Source organism: Capsella rubella, unplaced genomic scaffold (assembly GCF_000375325.1).
Source record: "Capsella rubella cultivar Monte Gargano unplaced genomic scaffold, Caprub1_0 scaffold_6, whole genome shotgun sequence".
Taxonomy (NCBI): Eukaryota; Viridiplantae; Streptophyta; class Magnoliopsida; order Brassicales; family Brassicaceae; genus Capsella; species Capsella rubella.
In genome coordinates, this window is record NW_006238918.1 from 9,567,095 (window position 1) to 9,584,464 (window position 17,370).

A 17,370-nucleotide genomic window follows, 5' to 3' on the forward strand; every position below is an offset into this window, starting at 1 on the left:
TTTTCTCCTTCTGCGGATGTTTAAAGTTTAACGTCTACGAGTTTCTAGAAAAAGAGGGGTTTTGTTTCCCGTCGGGGGTTTAGAATCCAAAACAAGACGCGATTTTCGAATTTCAAAATCGAATCGAAGTGTTTTGTTACAATCTTTGGATTCGCGATGATGAATTTACTGGTTCGATTCTTCTCTCCGATTCTTCAATGAACGATTTCTTGATTGATATGGTTGAAGAATTTTTTTCACTGACTCTCGTTGTTGTTGTTGTTTCATTCTGGGGTTAGAGAAGAGCTGTATCATCTTCTTCCAAACGAAGCGAGCTTATTCGTATCGTCGCTGTTGCTACCGCTACTTCTGGAATTGTCTATGCTAATTGTAATCCAGATTTAGGTAACATTGAGCTTTTTTTTTTTACAATCATCATTGAAATTTTGTGGTGTTTGATGTGATCATAAATGTGATTCTAGGAACGCGTATATCGTTTGCTATTCCTGAATCTGTTCGGGAATCTGTGTCGTTGCCTTGGCGGATTTCACAGGGTTTGATTCATCGTCCTGATCAAAGCTTGTTTGGTTAGTACTTAGTAGCACAAAAATTCTGATATCTGAGTGTTTTATGCAATTATTTTTAACTTTGTAAGTTTGAAATTTTTATTTCTTCATATATAGGAAATTTCGCGTTTTCTTCTAGAGTTAGTCCAAAATCAGAAGCACCTATAAATGATGATGAGAAAGGAGTTTCTGTTGAAGCTTCAGATAGTTCGAAACCAAGTAATGGATACTTGGGAAGAGATACTATAGCCAATGCAGCTGCTAGAATTGGACCAGCAGTTGTCAATCTCTCGGTTCCTCAGGGTTAGCTTCTTTCTAGGATTTTATCTTTTGATTACGTTTATTTTGTTTACCTTTAGGAAATTGGTTGTAGAACTCATAGGGGTGGTTTGGTGATCTTGGGAGTTGATTTAGGTTTCCATGGTATATCTATGGGGAAAAGTATCGGTTCTGGAACGATCATTGATGCTGATGGTACGATATTGACTTGCGCTCATGTTGTAGTCGATTTTCAGAACATTCGTCAATCATCTAAAGGGAGGGTAAGCTTAATCACCAAACGTACTCTTTATGATAAACTCTGTAGATTTGTTCATATATTCTTGTCAAGGATCTTAGAATGACTTTTGTCTTTGGAATGTATGGTTTTACTATTGGAGATATAGGAAACTGGGGTTCTAGATGATACGATTGGTTTCTTATAATGATCATACAATCTCTTCTTCATGTTATCCTCAGAGAGTTAGTTTAAATATCAGAGCTCTTCTTTATTTTAAACTGTATTGGTTTTCATACAATCTTTTCAAGGATCTTAAAATGACTTTTTTTCTTTATAATATAGTATTGGAGTTATATCAAACTGTTGGAGTTATATGAAACTGGGATTGTGGTTGATAAGATTGGTTTCTACTTTCTTCTAATGATATATCTTGTTTAAATCTGTTTATAACATTTGCTAAGTTTAGAGTTGTTGAATTATAGGTTGATGTGACGTTGCAAGATGGTAGGACGTTCGAGGGTGTGGTGGTGAATGCTGATTTACAGTCCGACATTGCATTAGTGAAGATACAGTCAAAGACGCCATTGCCTACTGCTAAAATTGGTTTTTCGAGTAAGCTTCGTCCTGGGGACTGGGTAATAGCTGTGGGTTGTCCTCTTTCTCTCCAGAATACAATTACTGCTGGTATTGTCAGGTACAATTATACTTGCAAAGGCTTTATTCGTAAGTTCTTATGATCGCATCTGTTTGATTATTTTGTTTTGGTTTTTTCTTTGTCTTGGTGCTAGCTGTGTTGATCGCAAAAGCAGTGATTTGGGTTTAGGAGGCACACGTAGAGAGTATCTTCAAACAGACTGTGCGATCAATGCTGTAACTCACATCATTCTTTCTCTATGGATTTGAAACTCATTACAGATTGACTAGCAGATCTTCTGATTATTATATCCTTTTGCTATATGTGTGTTAGGGAAACTCTGGTGGGCCTCTCGTAAATTTGGATGGAGAGGTGATTGGTGTTAATATCATGAAAGTTTTAGCTGCAGATGGTCTTGGATTTTCTGTGCCAATTGACTCGGTATCCAAAATCATCGAGCATTTCAAGAAGAGTGGGTATGCTAGTAATATCAAATATATTTTCAACGAACTTAAAGCTTGTGAGGAGTTAAAATCAAACGTTACTTTTGCAGTAGAGTTATTCGCCCATGGATTGGGTTAAAAATGATCGAACTCAATAAAATGATCATTGCTCAGCTAAAAGAACGAGACCCATTGTTTCCAGATGTCGAAAAAGGCATTCTTGTTCCTACGGTGAGTACCCCATATTTGTCAATAAGATCAAACAAGTTCACTGTAAAATAAAATACCGGCTGATACAGGTGCTTGATCACTGTTTATGCAGGTGATTCCAGGCTCACCGGCTGACCGAGCTGGATTCAAACCAGGCGATGTTATTGTGAGATTTGACGGGAAGCCGGTCGAGACCATCAAAGAGGCATGTATCGTCCCTCTGTCTCTTCACTCACTTATCTTTCTTAGAATATTCATGTGTTATTGAAGTTTTATAACTGTACAGATAATAGAGATACTAGACGACAGAATCGGGAAGCGAATGCAAGTAGTTGTTGAAAGATCAAATAAAGTAAGGACCACACTCGAAGTCATTCCTGAGGAGGCTAATCCAGATATGTGAGTCGACGACGACTCCCAGGTTTTGAAATCGAACTTTTTACCATATCCAACCAAATGTATTGAACGAACTCTTGATAGTTCCATTTAATTTTCTGTAACTTTGGTTCCTTTCTCAACCTCTTTATAACAGAACTAACCACAAAAGTATTAAACTTTAGACAAAAAGAATCATGCTAGTCAAATATATATCTAATCGATAATTAATATAACTAATCAATACTTCAAAAAATTAATTGAAGTTTTGAGATATTTTCTTGTTTTAAAGGTGGTGGATACTTTGCGTTGAAGATACATATGTTATGATATCAACAGGGACTTGTACTACCAAATCGAACCTTGTCCAGTTGGTTGTGTACTTAGGCCTTTGGCCCTCAAACACTTAAGGCCAAGTGTTCGAGTCGTATTTGGTACCACAACAACCTCTCTCTTTCTCTTGCTAAAATTTCGTTGAGCTTGTGCATAATGCGAGGTAATAAAAATTACCTTTTTAAAAACAGAGTTATTTATTAACATGGGCAACATTTTTTTTAATATATTTTTCGGTTTGAGTCTACAAAATAGATTCTCCGGTTTGGTCGGCTTCGTATAATCTAAACACAAACAGAAATGGTTCAGCAACAAGGTATACAACCTTAAAGAAAAAGAAACAATACACGAAAATTTAAACAAGGGGAGAAGGAGAGAGTTCCATTATAAATTGTAATACATGATTTTTAAAATTACGAACCAAACTAACTTACCTAACATACAATATATCACCAAAACAAAACACTCACATTTGTTTCTCTCAACGGGCTTACGTTTTGTTACAAAGGATGGTAAGGGACGTAGCCCAATAAGCCCGTGACGTTGGCTACTACTTCGTTGCATTTTGACAAAAGGTTTAGCATCTGGTGGGAGATGTCTCCAGAGCTAACTGCTTGGCTCTGGCCACGGAAGTTGTTTCTTATTGGCGGCATCGGTGGTGGTTCCACATGGTCCACTGGTTTAATGGGAACATGTGGTTTTGAGTATTGTGGAGGGAGAGGAAGAATTGGTGGCAATGTAGAAGGAGGAAGCTGTTGATGATGAACAACGTTTTGAAACTTCTTACTAACAAATTCCATTGCAACAGATGATGATGAAGACGATCCACTGTTTCTATTCGAGGCTGTTGTGACTGGTTGTGGTGGCTCGGTGCTTGTTTTACTCGAGTTTTCTTCACCACCTAACATGAATTTGACTCTTACGGATCCGCGATTACTATTTCCATTGTTACTACTACTGCTCGGGTCATCGACTGGTTTCTTCAAGCAGGATTTGAGGTTGACGTTTGGCGGCGGTAAGATTGGTTGGTGAAGTGGCGGTGCTTGGTCTTGCCACTGACTCTGTGTTTCATCATCTTCCTTTGTGTTTTCTGGTTCACGAGGCTCAGCTTTAGGAGCATCCACATCGCGGAGAAAGTACTTTACGTTCACGTTTCCAAATAGAGAATTGTTTCCTGTTGCATATCGAAAAGCAGTCTGTGCATCGGCTTTGTACAGAAAGACAACACGGCAGGTCGATGATTTCCAGAAAACCCTAATGGCGGATTGATCTAACAGCCCGAAGCGACCAAACCTCGCCTTTAGCAATGCAGCTGAAGGGAGAGATGTGCCAGGTGGGAATTTCATGACCAGCATTGTGTGCTCAACCACCTTAACTGATGGAGCCGTTTTCTTCCCGGTTTGAGCTCTGGGTGCTTTCGCTTGTACCACACTGCTTTGCTCTCTTACTGGTTTTGTACTATCCTTTGTTTCTCGACTGATCTTCTTATCAGAAGCCCCTGTTTTCAACTGATTAGTTTTTTTCAGCTTCTTAGTTGCTGGGATTTCATCTTGACGATCAGAAGAGAGGCGTTTTTTTCCGGGTTTTGATGGGTCTTCGATTCTCTTCACTGTCTTGACAGGTTTTGAGGGTTTTGTGTCTCTGACATTATCGACAGTAGCATCAGAGGAAGATATTGCCAAGCTTTTTTGGTAATTAAGTGAACGGAAGCGGAGAAAAAATTTCCTAGCAGCTCCAAAAGAAGCAACTGATGAACAATAGAAAGGGTCAAGAGAGAGATCTTGCAGATGACTCAACAGCTGCGGCACATCGGCTTCCATATAAGATTGTAAATGCGCTGAACCAAGCTGGGACAGTTTCTTCGTCCCAGCTTCCCCAGAAGATATAAACTTTCTCTTCTCTGGAAGGCCAGAGTCAGGCTCTTTCTTTTTTTTCTTTTTCTTTTTTGGCTCTGACGAAGGATTCTCCAAGCCCATTTCACTTGAAGATCGTTTAGCAACTTTGACTTTCTTGATTACAGAACCTGTGGAACTTTTCCCTTCGGCTGCTGAGGCATGAGACTCAAGTAGGGGCTGGAGAGAGCTTCCAGCTGATCCTAGATCTGTTCCAGCCTCTTCTTTAGGACTCATCATAGCTTCAGATTTCCCATGCTCTGGAAGTACAGTAGTTCTTTCTTCCATTTTCTCCTTTGATTCTTCAGCTGAACCCTTTTCTTCATTACGAGAGAGCTTTGAAACTGAACATTCTTTACCAGGAATATCTGCACTTGAAGAGGCAAAATCCATGCCGACAATCCCAGACTGCTCATCTTTCACTGGCGTTTGAGCTCTTCTCTGCAGCACAAAATCCCCGTCCAAAGGTCCATCAAATCCCTGGATTTGAGAAGCTGCTGAACTTGCTTCACCTTCGCCAAATTGAACAGACTTATCACCAGCTTCATCCCTTCGTTTGAGAAGATACTTGTCTTTTTTTTTAGAGTCCTTGACCTTTGTGGGTTTTTTCGAGCTCTTCAGGTCACCAAGAGTTTCTGCTATGACCAGTGGGCCACTTAAGGGAGCTGGAAACATGAGAAATTGGAAAATCACATCAACCACCAAAAAAATAAACAATGAAGCAAATAAGGTAAACATATGCAGGACTCTCCATAGTAGAAAGAGGCGCAGATTTCTTGTGTTACGCCACGTTTTGCAAAGCAGATTTCAACATCAATGTGACTTCGTACTTCTTTCAAGCATGCTAATGTAAAGAATACAACTTTTAAGATATAAATCCAAATATCATAAACATAGATGATCTAAAAGTCACAAAACCAAGTTGTAAGTCTGCATTGATCTAATATTCACAACTCTGTAATACATATGATAGCTGTTTCAAGTCTGCATTGTAAAATACACATACAAAGCAAAGATAACACATAAATGGAATAAGACCATGATTTCAGAAAAGTGAAAATACCTCGAGGCGGTGCTCTATTATGAGGTTCATGCATACTCACTGAAGTGCGCACAGATTTTGTCCCAAAGGCCTGTGCATACGTTTCATCAAACTCCTCGAATACTGACTTGCGGAAAGCACAAACTGCTGCTTTCTTCTTCATAAACTTTAAACCGTCTGAATCAAACTCTCGAGGTGCTAAGGCCAGTTGCTTCACAAATGAAATGGTTTCCACGGGTGAAAACTTATCCCTAGACTTCTTAATCTGCTCAGCAGAGTAAACGGCTTGAAGTTCGTAATCAGGCACATCAACAGCAAAGTAATCTTCAACATTAGTAGGTCTGAAGTTAAAAGGATTCCGACATTTACAAGTTAATCCAAGAGCTGACCTTCTACTCGCCTCATCCATGGCTTCCTCCACAGCCCTCACAAAATGTTTAGAAACAGTCTGCTGCGATTTCTCCTCTAAGTTCGGTTCAAAAGGAATAAGCTCAGCAGGATCAAACCAACCATAACTACTATCCCCAAAAAACGCAACGAGAACATGGTCAATCCTCCTCATACGACGAACAGAAGGAGACGCAAAAGCTTCATTGAATATATGACCAGGCCACCAAGGATGAGACTTTACCTTTCCCCAAACCAAATCCCCAACTTCAAACCCATAACTCAATGCCCTCGAAACTCCAGAACCCATTTTCTCACTCGCAACGTAATCATCAAACTCAGATAAGAGAGATTTGTAATCAGAGACTCCTCGCTTCTCTTCCTTGAAATCCAAATCCAATTTCTTCTCATCAGCTTCGGAGCCAAGCTCACTAGATTGATCATCGGAAACATCTTCTTCTTCTTCCTCTTCTTCCTCTTTAAGTTCAGAGCTTTCATCATCCTTATCAGCTAAAACATCCTCGCTTTTATCATTTTCCTCACTCCCAATGAGACCATCTTTCTCCGATCTCTCACTCTCGGAAACCCTAGCATCATTTGTAACCGCCGAATCCAGCTCCATAGGTAATGAAGCTGCAGCATCACCATCATCATCATCAATGGCTTCGTGAACACCCCCGCTCGAATCAACACCAGAAACCGTAAGAGCTGTTGTTACATCAGGATCCTGAATCGAATCCGTTTGTTGAGAAATCTGAGCATCCTCGTTCATCACCGAAGAAGAATCAATGGAGTTACAAATCGAGAAGAACCCTAAAGCAGCAACTCTCTGGTTATGAGATAATCCGTATTTGGTTCTGCAGAGATGACAGCAAATGAAAGGAGACGGATTTAAAACGAAAAATTCTCCGAGAGAACGATGATGATGATGATGATGATGATCAATTCTACATAGAGCAATAAGGAAGATAACTATTAAATGGGCTCTGGACCCGGCCCATATAAAAGCCCGTTAATTTAAAGAGAGCAACATATTTGTAACAGTTAGGGTTTTTTTTTTTTTTTTTTTCGTGAAACGACGTCGTTTGATACAAACCTGAAACTATCGCTTCCTTCTTCTTCCTCACAAGCGCCGTCTTCAAGCTTTTATCTCTACGAATCTCACAGCTTTAATCTCGTCTTCTTTGATTTTGCTATCAGCTGATCTCTATAGGGTACGTTTCTCGTCTCGATTCATCGTTCCCTAGCTTCAAAAAGATGAATTATGAACCAGAATCATGTATTAGTAGATTGAAAGCTTCGGAAAGTTTTGCGATTTTCTCCATTTCACGTGTTGTTGGCTTCGGAAAGTTTTGAAACTAGAGTATAGTTTCTGTTTTCTTCTATATGCATGGGAACTTGATACATTGAGTTGGCGAGTTTTAATTGAAAGTTTCAGTCTTTGATTCCCTTTTGAACATATTAGGTCATGCTAGTTTGCTATTTTAATTTCTTCAGTTTAGGGTTAGCAATAAACTTCGGCTCCAAAGACTGATAATTCTTTGATGGCCTTCTTTGGCAGATTTTTTATCTGAAGTTTTGGAATCATGGAGGTCCTTGATATTGATGCCCGTGCGGCTAAGTTAGGGATTAATTGGTCTCAGGTTAATCTTGATTCCATCCAACTTCCTCCTGGAGAAAACTTTGGGATCGAGAGGTGAGATTTTCCATTAGATCTCTGGTTCTTCTAATCGCCTGCCTTGTTTTTCTTGAAATTTCATTTGAAATTTGAGGCTCCTGAATGTTTCTGTTAATCTTTAGCTTGATTGTGCAAAGCTCATTATGCTTATACTTATTGTCTAGAACGTATGAACAATGCAACTGATTCAGTATATACTTTTTTTCTGTGGTGGTTGTAGTGATGATGAAGCTGTTTACCATGATGACCAATCAGAATTTGACACTGGATTCGGTAACATTATCGTGGTTGATCACCTCCCTGTTGTTCCCAAGGAGAAGTTTGAGAAACTTGAAGGTGTTGTCAAGAAAATTTACAACCAGTTAGGTGTGATAAAGGAGAATGGACTGTGGATGCCTGTTAATCCCGATACCAAAATGACATTGGGCTACTGTTTTATTGAGTTCAATACCCCTCAGGTTATTATCTACTCTCTGCGTAATTAGCTCAATCTCTTTGTTTAGTTTGTTAATAATGTAGGCCTCATATGTTTCAATACTTTATTTCTCTTTTAAGAACTAGATTTTTCTCAAGGGTAGTATCTTTTCTAAGTTGACTTATCCAGATTTTCTAAGAGTTTGTCTTAATGCTTGGTATCTTTGAAGGAAGCACAAAATGCTAAGGAAAAGTCTCATGGCTACAAGTTGGACAAGTCTCACATCTTTGCTGTAAACATGTTCGATGATTTCGAGAGGTTGATGAATGTGAGGGAGGAGTGGGAGCCTCCTCAGGCCAGGCCCTATGTCCCTGGGGTACGTGTGGTTTTCATCATATTACTGAATTCTACAGCACTGTTTCTAATTTCCCTGTGCCTTGGAATCTTTTAATAACTTCCACTGTGTTTGCTTTTCAGGAAAATTTGCAAAAGTGGCTTACTGATGAAAAAGCTCGGGACCAGCTAGTCATTCGTTCTGGCCCTGATACTGAAGTTTTCTGGAATGATGCTAGGAAGAAGAGTCCTGAACCTGTTCATAAGCGTCCTGTAAGTTACTTACATTTTCCTGTGGATATCCCTCATTTTGTTAATTGACTGTTTAGGGCAATGTTATATGTTATCTTACCATCATATGAATTTGTGATGTTCTCCTCCTCCTATGCAGTATTGGACAGAGAGTTATGTGCAGTGGTCTCCTCTGGGTACATACCTTGTAACTCTTCACAAGCAGGGAGCAGCTGTTTGGGGTGGTGCTGATACATTCACGCGTCTCATGCGTTATCAGCATTCTATGGTTTGTCTTTGTTTTACTTGGTACTTCCCGTTTTACCTCTGTTGGCCTGAAAATTGACATCTTTTCCTGGTTCGTTTAGGTAAAATTAGTTGATTTCTCACCAGGTGAGAAATATTTGGTAACTTACCATAGCCAAGAACCAAGCAACCCGCGTGATGCAAGTGTGAGTGCATTGTTGCTTCTGTTCTGTCCAAAAATTATTTATATATCATTTTCATGGAAAGGATTCTGATTTCTATCAAACTTTCAGAAAGTAGAGATTAAGGTCTTTGATGTGAGAACCGGGAGGATGATGAGAGATTTCAAGGGTAGTGCTGATGAGTTTTCAATTGGAGGACCTGGTGGTGTTGCTGGTGCCTCTTGGCCTGTTTTCAGGTAATATCTTGAACTGCATATGTCAACGTACTCTGTTCTCTGTTCAACTTATATGCACATTTGTTGATATCTTGTAATCTTTATCTGCAGATGGGCTGGTGGAAAAGATGATAAATACTTTGCCAAGCTTAGCAAAAACACTATCTCTGTTTATGAGACTGAGACTTTCAGTCTAATAGACAAGAAATCCATGAAGGTTGATAATGTTGTGGATATCTGCTGGTCTCCTACTGATTCCATCCTTTCATTGTTTGTTCCTGAACAAGGTGGTGGAAACCAACCTGCGAAGGTATGTTTGTATTATTTCTTATGTAAACGAAAAGCCCAAATCTTCAATTTGCTTCCATTTCTCTGTCAGTTGTGTTGTATTTACATGTTGATATCTCTCTCTTCAGGTTGCTCTAGTCCAAATCCCTAGCAAGGTGGAGCTGAGGCAGAAGAATCTCTTCAGTGTGAGCGACTGCAAGATGTACTGGCAGAGTAGTGGAGAGTACCTTGCTGTCAAGGTTGATCGATACACAAAAACTAAGAAGAGCACATACTCTGGATTTGAACTTTTCCGTATCAAAGAAAGGGATATTCCCATTGAGGTTCTTGAGCTGGACAACAAGAATGACAAGATCATTGCTTTCGCTTGGGAGCCCAAGGGTCACAGGTTTGCGGTGATTCATGGTGACCAACCAAGACCAGATGTCAGTTTCTATTCAATGAAGACTGCACAAAACACTGGAAGGGTTTCAAAGCTCGGAACTTTGAAGGCCAAACAAGCCAATGCCCTCTTCTGGTCGCCCACTGGCAAGTACATCATTCTTGCTGGACTAAAAGGTTTCAATGGGCAGCTTGAATTTTTCAATGTGGATGAGCTCGAGACAATGGCTACAGCTGAACACTTCATGGCCACTGATATTGAATGGGACCCGACTGGAAGGTACTACTGTCTTTAAACCAAACCAGTCCATTGGTTGTTTCTCATTGTTCCAATTGCTGATGTTGTTTGTTCTCTTTTATTTTCAAAGGTATGTTGCAACCGCAGTGACATCAGTCCACGAGATGGAGAATGGGTTCACCATATGGTCTTTCAACGGGAATTTACTTTACCGAATTTTGAAGGATCATTTCTTCCAGGTATGTAAAAAAGATCTCGGATTCATACTAGCATAATCTATATTCCGATGTCTAAAAAAAACATTAGTGCATGGTTGTTTTACACAGTTGGCTTGGCGTCCAAGACCACCATCATTCTTGACAGCAGAGAAGGAAGAAGAGATAGCAAAGAACCTGAAGAAGTACAGCAAGAAGTACGAGGCAGAGGATCAAGACGTGTCTTTGTTGTTGAGTGAACAAGACAGGGAGAAGAGGAAGGCATTGAAGGAAGAATGGGAGAAATGGGTGGCGCAGTGGAAGTCTTTCCATGAAGAGGAGAAACTCGCGAGGCAAAGTCTTAGGGATGGTGAAGTTAGTGATGTGGAAGAAGATGAATATGAAGCCAAAGAAGTCGAGTTTGAGGATGTTATTGATGTCACTGAGGAAATTGTTCAAGAGTCGATGTAAGTTTCTGAGTCTGTGTTGTCGCCCTCTCTTATTGTTGTTCTTCAGATCTCTTAGATGTTTTTCAATCGCGTCCTCGGAAATTTCAATACAGAATTTTTGGTTCCTTGGATAATGTTTTTGTTAACCATGATTAAGTTTAAGTACACTTATTTCTTTTGTCAACGTGCAATGTTATTAATTAAGCATTTTAGAGTACAAGTACAATAAGATGATAATAAATATTGTAGAGTGGGAACAAATCAACTAGTTATGGTGATCGCTCTTACTCTCCACACATTTTAGTTGTAATGAAGTCACATCTCTAGTCGAACAGTAACATAACAACTCTGCACAAATCGTCGGAGCATACATTATATAGAATCTGAATCTTCAATGGCAATAATAAAGCTCAATCGTATGGTATTTAGACCTTATTATTTCACTATGAACCATGCCTGAGAAGGAGACATTTATATTCGTCTTATCTCTATTTTTGTTCTTTCTAAGTAAATACTGATATTGAATAAGAAATTGGGAGTGACAAATTAAGAAGTACCGGAAACAAAAAAAAAATCATGTTTTAGGCGGAGGAGTTCCAGCGAGCCAACCCCAGACGCCACCAGAGCTTTGTCGTTTGGCGTTCATGGCCGCAGCTTGTTCAGACGCAACGGCTCTTTGACGTTGGAGGAGTTCGAGTTCCTTTTGAAGTGTTTCCATTGTCTGAAGTTTTTGTCTTACCTCTGCAACTTCAACCTACATGCACTTAAACCGAATTTTGTTAGGATTTGGTCAACATCGGAGAGGAATGTTTCACCATCCCGAGATTTAAATATCGACCTGGAACTTACGATAGTCTATAAATGGGAAAGAAAAGGTGTAGATACCTCTAGTTTGAAACACCTTGATTGTTCTGCTGCAAGTTGACTTCGCACAGACTGAAGTTCCTATAGATGCAATACCAAAAATGTTGATACAAAAAAAGATTATCCAAGAAATTCTCAACTCATATATCTTGCACATTCGGTAAGAGCCAATTTTCAGTAAACCAATTACATGATTGTGTTCTGTTGGCTTTTAGTTTTTGTAAAAGGGAAAGGACAAGAGAGATTTCGTAAAGGTAACAATAGTGTTTACCTTGTACAACTCTGTATTCCGTGTATCTATCTCTGCTAACTCTTCCTTTAGTTGCAGAGTTTGTATCATCTCCTTGTTGAGTGATGCTTCCAGTTCTTCTTTCTCGGATTTAAGGATTGTGATAACGCGTTCACTTGTTCCTCCAACCTGACAGATTATAGTATCCAAAATACAAAGAAGAAAAATAAGAGATGCATTGTCAATTTGTAATTATCACACTGATGAAAATCTGACGGCAAGATACCTTTGATCTGGGGTTAACATTGTCCATGACAATTTCCCTTACTTTGCTTTCTCTGCTCAGCTCAATCTCAGACTCAATATCTCTAGTTGTGGCGTTATTAACAGCGGAAAAACTATTTGGAACAGGAGAAGCTCCCATAATTTTGGATTTCAAGCTTGATTTGTGGCTTGGTTTAAAAACATTAACCTGATTCACCAAAAAAACAGAATTAACAACCGAGTTATAAACCAAATCAGGAGAAAATGTATTTATTGGTACCTCGTTGTTGTAACTTCCATTGTATCCACCAAAAGCGACGATTACGTCTTCGCCACTGTATGAGCTCAAAACTAAACTCAATCCCTGTCATCAAAGGAACATTTTAACGAGTTAAAAGGAAATCACAAGACTATTGATTTATTCAAGGTCTTCGGAAGTTCAAATTCATGTTTGAGGAATAAAGAGTTGGAGACTTATATGAACAAAAAATTGAAGTATTTGGTGTTTTTTTAACTACCTCGCTAGCTAGAGGTACACGTCCTTGAACTGAAGTGACTACTGACCACGCAAGAGTTGACATATTTAATACAACAGTCTCAGATGCCCCTGCGGTAAAGTACCAGGAAGTATCACAATTAATCACACTGTACAAAAAAACGAAGCAACTATCAAGCTTTTCCCCCAGGAAAAGTTCCAGTATGTAACATAGAGAGTAACACATGCAGAGATCAAAACGCTGGGTATAGAAAGAGATTTTGAATGAAAAGTGTAAAAACGTACCGGTTTTGTTATCTCCACCACCAACAATATACCAATTTTCACCAATTGTCACACCAGCATGTCCAGCTCGTTGAGTAGGTGCTTCACCTTGTTGTGTATGTCTTGACCACTCCATCTATAAAATGGAACAGAATCTGTCAAAAAGCCGATAAAGAACGTTACTAAAACAAAAGAACCTTGCCATACACTTTGCAGATCGAGGACATGTAGATCATCAAAGCAAGTTGCATGTGATGCTCCACCAAAGATCAGAAGGTAACGCTCAGCGTGCGCCGCAGCAGCATGATCAGACCTTGGAGTTGGAGGAGAACCCCTGCAAGTTGACAGCACTTTAGTCTTCAACTGCTGATATTTTATTGACAACTAAGATATGAATGTAGATAGTTGGCAGCTAATTTGCAGTAATTTCCTTCACTTAATGAATTCATAATCTAATCTTCAAACAGACCTGACTTATTGAAAAGTGATTTCTTTGCATCCTGGCTTATTTATAATAAAATGCAGAAACGTCATAATATCTTACAAGACATCTATCTCATCCCAGGTCATGGTATCTAGATGAAGTATATGCAAATCGTTCAGAAGTGATTTCTTTGCATCCTGGCCACCAAATATCACCAAGCTCTTTCCCACAAGGGTTGCTGACTGACCTCCACGCGAAATCTGCTTGCGAAAGAGAGAGGGAATGATAAAGTAGTATCAATTTAAGTAGCTAAACTACATGCTCAATTTCCAATATCAGAAAGTAGAGCTATCATTTGGGTTCAAAATGCAATTTAACACCTGAATATATGACCAAGGAAGAAAGAGAGCAACTTATCATTTTTTTTCTTCCAGATGTTCAGAAATTTTTACATACTAGATTGGAATATTTCCTATATAAGGATTAGACAAATTGGGAGAAGAGAAGTTTTTACCGGTGGCTTCCCGTATGTCTTTAAGATTGACCATGAACAGCTATGCAGATCAAATTCCTTCACTGTGATTAGAAAACAGAAGAAAAACTGATATAAAAGAATTGGTATGCTTCAGTGAATAACAACTTACCTCCAATTAACCATTTCAAAAATGTTTTAACTCTTACCTATCATGGATTCTGAGGGATCCTTTGTATGACCACCAACAGATAGAAGCTTGTTTTCCCAAGGTATCTATAACAAACAAAGAAGGCCAGCATGAGGATTTCATGTGTTGATAACTGTATGTTTCCCCAAATCTGCCCATGATATTCCAAGGCTAGAAAGTGATAGAAGGAAAGAACGAACCAAAGTTAAATACTAACCAAAGAATGACCAGCACAGTGAGTTAGTTTTGCTGGAGATGAAGTTTCCTGTGATTCAGTTACAACCTTGGTTTCAACTCTTGACCAAGTCCAGTTTTTCAAATCTAGAACCTGTATTTCAAACATCATTCACAGAAGACATGCTTCCTAATATTCAGTAGACGTGTCAAAGAAAATAAGAGGAGAAGGTATGTAAAACCGAAACCAATAATTTTGATTAGGCCAATTACTGCTGTCAAAGAACGCTATAACTTCTTACATGAAGATCACCTAGATAACGCCCATTGTGGTTTCCACCATACATATACATCTTATCTTGAATAACCGCTGCTCCATGCTGCAACGAATATAATAAACAAGAGTTAGAAAAGAGAAAAGGTACACGGAAAGATCGTTTTCTTACATGTTACACAATACAGTGAAATCAAATATTACCTCGTACCGAGCTTTTGGTGGCTGACCTGATGTTCGTAATGCAGTCCACTGATTATAAACAGAAACAGTATTTGGGTCTTCCAATACAACATCTTTATCTTGGGTTTTCGTCAATCCCCCATCCTCAGTAGAATTCTTCTTTATCTCACCAAATGAAGCTCCACTCTCAAAACTAGACTCGGCCATTGTATTCTGCAACAGAGAATCAATTTAGTGACTGAGTAAGGTACATCTCTTGAGCAACAGGAAAGAAAAGCCTGAACTGAGACACAGAATGGTGACATATATACAAGGATCAAACAATTCAGACAAGGCCTTGATATCTCAGTAGCAGTTCATACACAAACTGAAATTCGAATCCTATGTATAGGTGATGAAAGTACTTAATCTGGGATCCAAAAACTCACATTGATTTGGAAATCTACAGCAGTATCTGGAACAGAGTTTGATGCCCTTGGATACCAACCAGGATCTTCTTCCTTTTTTAAAAAAGTGAGCAACAGGAAGAAATTAGCCTATGATCAGCAAATTAAGAGAAATGAGCATAAACTCCTCTGTTAGTTTACCTCTAAAATTTTCACAAAGAGACGCATTGCCTCGATGGAGGGCATTGTTCCAAGCCCCTGCCAACTAGTAAACATGGATATCTCTTTAGAAAGTTTTAATTACAAAGGAACACACTCTGTACTCATTGTCCATAAGAAATGAGGTCCTTTGATATGCCACCCAGCAATTTGCAATATGCATGCTAAAAATCAAGGTGGCTGTTTCATTTCATCATCTCTCCTTGGATAGAAATACAAGTCCTACATTTCTGCATAACCTCTAACATCTTACTTGTTGCTGCTTTAGCCCTAATTCATGACCCTTGTACTCAGAAGCTACCAAAAAATGAAACTTTTCCAAGCGAAGGATAACAAAAGCTATTGATCACAGACACAGAAATGAAACTAACCTTTTCCATTTGCTTTGCTCTACAGGATTCCACGCACTAGGTTTTGGAATACTACAAGGTCCTATAGTAGCCTGTTAACATTGACAAGGCAACCAAAAAAAAATTCAAATTCATCATCTCCGATCCCAAGTTATATAAGCAATGTTCCATTTTCTTATATCAGCATTGTCTAATGTTGTTAATCGAGATAAATCTAAAATCACCAGATCTCTTTTGGATTTTTTTGAATTGACGGACCTGCTGGTGCAACGCGTAGAGAAGCAAAGCGGTATCGCTGGAGAATTTGGAGCTGAGTTGTTTCACCGACGATTGAGATCCGTCGAGGCCGACGTACGATGCGGCGGCGTAGAATCTCTCCGGGTAAGAGAGACTAGAGCTCGCTCTCACCATGCGAGCCATTCTGTTTCGTTGATCGGGAGATTGAGAGAGAAAAGAAAAAAAAAAAAAAAAAAAAAAGGAACAGTTTCAAGTTTTTCCCAATTAATTAAAGATGCGCGACGTTTATATAAGAAGCGACATGTTGCTATTTGCAATTTTGCATGCTCCAATTTTTTCAAGTAGTAAATTACTTGTTATAGTTTAGTCCTGGCTAGGGACCACGGTTACGGGTTATTAACTATCAGTTATGGTTATAAAATTTTCTTTAACCTTTATATCTATTGTTACAACAGTTACGGTTATATATAGTTACGGTTAAATACGGTACGAGTATTTGATGATTATGATATAAATAATATTATAGGAAAATAATGTTTATTTACAATGTAAAATATATGTAATTATATGATGCAAATATTTATAGTATATTAGTTAAAGAAATGATTTTTGTTTAATCAAACACAACTATAAATATATAAATTAATGGTTATGAACCTACAAATATTTAAATTAAATTTTTGATTTGATTAATGGAAATGAGTAGTGGAGTGGATTAGAGTTACTAGTTTAGACATTTAGTCATTAAAAATATAGTTTTAATGAAATAATTTTTATTAAAGGTATAACTGTACGGTTAATTATATTGGTTAACCGGTATTATACGGTTACGGTTAATATTTTTTTTATAACCGTGACTGATTTTTTTTTATGGTTAACAGTTATAATTTTTAACCGTTTTATACGGTTACGGCTGAAAAACGGTCTGGTTACGGTTAGAAATACGGTTCAGTCTCGATTCAGTATTTGCGGTTTTTGAATTATTCGGTTTTTGAGATTATTATCTCTTCGGTATTTTATTTATTTATTTTGGTTTGGTTTCGGTTCAGTTTCAGATCTTAAACGAGAAATCAATCTAAAATCGAATTCTTTTCGGGTATTTTTTTTTTGTTTTGGTTCGGTTTTTTCACATAG

The 17,370-nt window shown here is 38.5% G+C and overlaps 4 protein-coding genes across 5 annotated transcripts; 2 read left to right on the forward strand and 2 right to left on the reverse strand.

The window, feature by feature from the left end:
• Positions 1 to 64: 64 nt before the first annotated feature.
• Positions 65 to 2,849, forward strand: LOC17883659 (putative protease Do-like 14). The gene is made up of 11 exons (XM_006287720.2): positions 65 to 171; positions 279 to 384; positions 462 to 566; positions 663 to 848; positions 960 to 1,087; positions 1,527 to 1,738; positions 1,833 to 1,914; positions 2,012 to 2,154; positions 2,232 to 2,352; positions 2,444 to 2,536; positions 2,618 to 2,849. Exons 1-11 carry the CDS (start codon positions 157 to 159, stop codon positions 2,732 to 2,734), a joined length of 1,308 nt encoding a protein of 435 aa, XP_006287782.1. The 5' UTR covers positions 65 to 156; the 3' UTR covers positions 2,735 to 2,849.
• Positions 2,850 to 3,393: 544 nt separating this feature from the next.
• Positions 3,394 to 7,268, reverse strand: LOC17884584. The gene is made up of 2 exons (XM_006286879.2): positions 5,995 to 7,268; positions 3,394 to 5,596 (listed from the first exon to the last, which is right to left on the reverse strand). The coding sequence occupies exons 1-2, from the start codon at positions 7,130 to 7,132 to the stop codon at positions 3,540 to 3,542; spliced, it is 3,195 nt and encodes a 1,064-aa protein (XP_006286941.2). The 5' UTR covers positions 7,133 to 7,268; the 3' UTR covers positions 3,394 to 3,539.
• Positions 7,269 to 7,476: 208 nt separating this feature from the next.
• LOC17881384 (eukaryotic translation initiation factor 3 subunit B) lies at positions 7,477 to 11,394 on the forward strand. Its single transcript, XM_006287097.2, has 12 exons — positions 7,477 to 7,574; positions 7,922 to 8,056; positions 8,259 to 8,496; positions 8,683 to 8,829; positions 8,931 to 9,059; positions 9,178 to 9,306; positions 9,386 to 9,469; positions 9,557 to 9,681; positions 9,772 to 9,970; positions 10,077 to 10,609; positions 10,698 to 10,806; positions 10,894 to 11,394. Exons 2-12 carry the CDS (start codon positions 7,947 to 7,949, stop codon positions 11,230 to 11,232), a joined length of 2,142 nt encoding a protein of 713 aa, XP_006287159.1. The 5' UTR covers positions 7,477 to 7,574; positions 7,922 to 7,946; the 3' UTR covers positions 11,233 to 11,394.
• Positions 11,395 to 11,609: 215 nt separating this feature from the next.
• LOC17883000 (acyl-CoA-binding domain-containing protein 5) lies at positions 11,610 to 16,459 on the reverse strand. 2 transcript variants are annotated; one of them, XM_006289249.2, is made up of 18 exons: positions 16,258 to 16,459; positions 16,021 to 16,091; positions 15,632 to 15,695; positions 15,473 to 15,544; positions 15,066 to 15,257; positions 14,890 to 14,967; positions 14,631 to 14,741; positions 14,433 to 14,499; positions 14,266 to 14,327; positions 13,872 to 14,011; positions 13,535 to 13,661; positions 13,349 to 13,463; positions 13,086 to 13,174; positions 12,848 to 12,931; positions 12,590 to 12,775; positions 12,346 to 12,492; positions 12,096 to 12,155; positions 11,610 to 11,964 (listed from the first exon to the last, which is right to left on the reverse strand). In XM_006289249.2, the coding sequence occupies exons 1-18, from the start codon at positions 16,417 to 16,419 to the stop codon at positions 11,785 to 11,787; spliced, it is 2,007 nt and encodes a 668-aa protein (XP_006289311.1). In that variant the 5' UTR covers positions 16,420 to 16,459; the 3' UTR covers positions 11,610 to 11,784. The 2 variants fall into 2 exon arrangements, with proteins under 2 accessions (XP_006289311.1, XP_023635745.1); XM_023779977.1 differs by lacking the exon at positions 16,258 to 16,459 and having other exon boundaries at positions 15,632 to 15,688; positions 16,021 to 16,044.
• Between the last annotated feature and the right edge of the window lie 911 nt (positions 16,460 to 17,370).

Coding starts and splice junctions, on each gene's coding strand:
- LOC17883659 (XM_006287720.2), top strand. Junction 385..461: donor TAATTGTAATCCAGATTTAG/GTAACATTGAGC, acceptor ATGTGATTCTAG/GAACGCGTATATCGTTTGCT. Junction 1,739..1,832: donor ATTACTGCTGGTATTGTCAG/GTACAATTATAC, acceptor TCTTGGTGCTAG/CTGTGTTGATCGCAAAAGCA.
- LOC17884584 (XM_006286879.2), bottom strand. CDS start 7,132: ATGAACGAGGATGCTCAGATTTCTCAACAAACGGATTCGATTCAGGAT. Junction 5,597..5,994: donor TAATAGAGCACCGCCTCGAG/GTATTTTCACTT, acceptor TCATGTTTCCAG/CTCCCTTAAGTGGCCCACTG.
- LOC17881384 (XM_006287097.2), top strand. CDS start 7,947: ATGGAGGTCCTTGATATTGATGCCCGTGCGGCTAAGTTAGGGATTAAT. Junction 9,307..9,385: donor TGCGTTATCAGCATTCTATG/GTTTGTCTTTGT, acceptor TGGTTCGTTTAG/GTAAAATTAGTTGATTTCTC. Junction 9,682..9,771: donor GCCTCTTGGCCTGTTTTCAG/GTAATATCTTGA, acceptor CTTTATCTGCAG/ATGGGCTGGTGGAAAAGATG.
- LOC17883000 (XM_006289249.2), bottom strand. CDS start 16,419: ATGGCTCGCATGGTGAGAGCGAGCTCTAGTCTCTCTTACCCGGAGAGA. Junction 13,464..13,534: donor ATGTCCTCGATCTGCAAAGT/GTATGGCAAGGT, acceptor TCCATTTTATAG/ATGGAGTGGTCAAGACATAC. Junction 13,175..13,348: donor TGGTGGAGATAACAAAACCG/GTACGTTTTTAC, acceptor ACTTTACCGCAG/GGGCATCTGAGACTGTTGTA.